The 971-nt window shown below is 44.6% G+C and overlaps 1 protein-coding gene across 1 annotated transcript; it reads right to left on the bottom strand.

The window, feature by feature from the left end:
* Positions 1–231: 231 nt before the first annotated feature.
* Positions 232–971, bottom strand: LOC131675904 (zinc finger protein 433-like). Its single transcript, XM_058955035.1, has 2 exons — positions 821–971; positions 232–755 (listed from the first exon to the last, which is right to left on the bottom strand). Exons 1-2 carry the CDS (start codon positions 969–971, stop codon positions 232–234), a joined length of 675 nt encoding a protein of 224 aa, XP_058811018.1.

The following is a 971-nucleotide window of genomic DNA, read 5'->3' as shown; positions in this document are numbered from 1 at the left end:
AGCTCATGGAAGTCGAGATGATGAAGAGTCTGTCGAAAGCGATTCCATCGAATCCATCAGACGGAACCTGCATCTGGCGCTGGATATTTACGCTACTAATGTTGGTGCGCCAAATACTATCCAATAAACGGATACCCTATTCTCACCACTTGCCAAAAACGTGCTCAGGACAAATTGCTCAAGTTGCCCGGTGTTGTGCTTGGTAGCTTTAACAATTTGGGAACGAGAAAGTTATTTTAGCTTCGGCAAATTGCCTCTCCTTCGTCCGTCTCCAGATCTCTCAAAACCTCTGTCGAACCGTTTGTGATTGTTTTTGTTGCTCATGTGGTACACCCCGCTTTGCTGCTGCTTGAATGTTTGGCTGTAGATTTTACACGAGTACATCTTTTCCTTCACGTCGGTATTAGAAGCCTTGCATTTGGCCACATATGTGTTATACTTTTTACCACAATCGAACAGTTTCCTGGTGGCATGCAACTTTTCGTGTAGCCGGAAACTTTTCGCCGATCGGTAGACCTTGCTACATACTCGACATTTGTGCTCGGGCAGCACGTCGACTTCGCGTCCTGTACCATTATCTGGTTGTGTTGGGTTCGCAGGTGCACCGTCAGATTGTAGGATTGAGTGAACCCTCGGTCGCAGTATTTGCACACGTACGGAGTTTTCCCGGGTGTGCAACCTGGCGTGTATCTTCAGAGTTATCGATTGAGTGAATGTTTTCGAACAGTGGGGACACACTTGAAGGGGTTTTCTTCCTGTAACAGTAAACAGTATTTAATTGGAATTTACAGAAAAGAAAATAAGTAAAACTTTAACCTACTCGTGTACCATCGAATGTGCGTCGTCATTAGGTACTTGTCCGTAAAATCTTTATTACAATATGGACATCGGTTCCGAATGGGTAATGAACGATCCTTCTTTAGCGGCAAACCGTCAGATCCCTTTTCTCCCTTCGAACTATTTTGTTTCAT

Source organism: Topomyia yanbarensis, chromosome 1 (genome assembly GCF_030247195.1).
Source record: "Topomyia yanbarensis strain Yona2022 chromosome 1, ASM3024719v1, whole genome shotgun sequence".
Lineage (NCBI taxonomy): Eukaryota > Metazoa > Arthropoda > Insecta > Diptera > Culicidae > Topomyia > Topomyia yanbarensis.
Note: the sequence above shows the minus strand (reverse complement) of the source record. Positions and strands in the feature narration are given on the sequence as shown.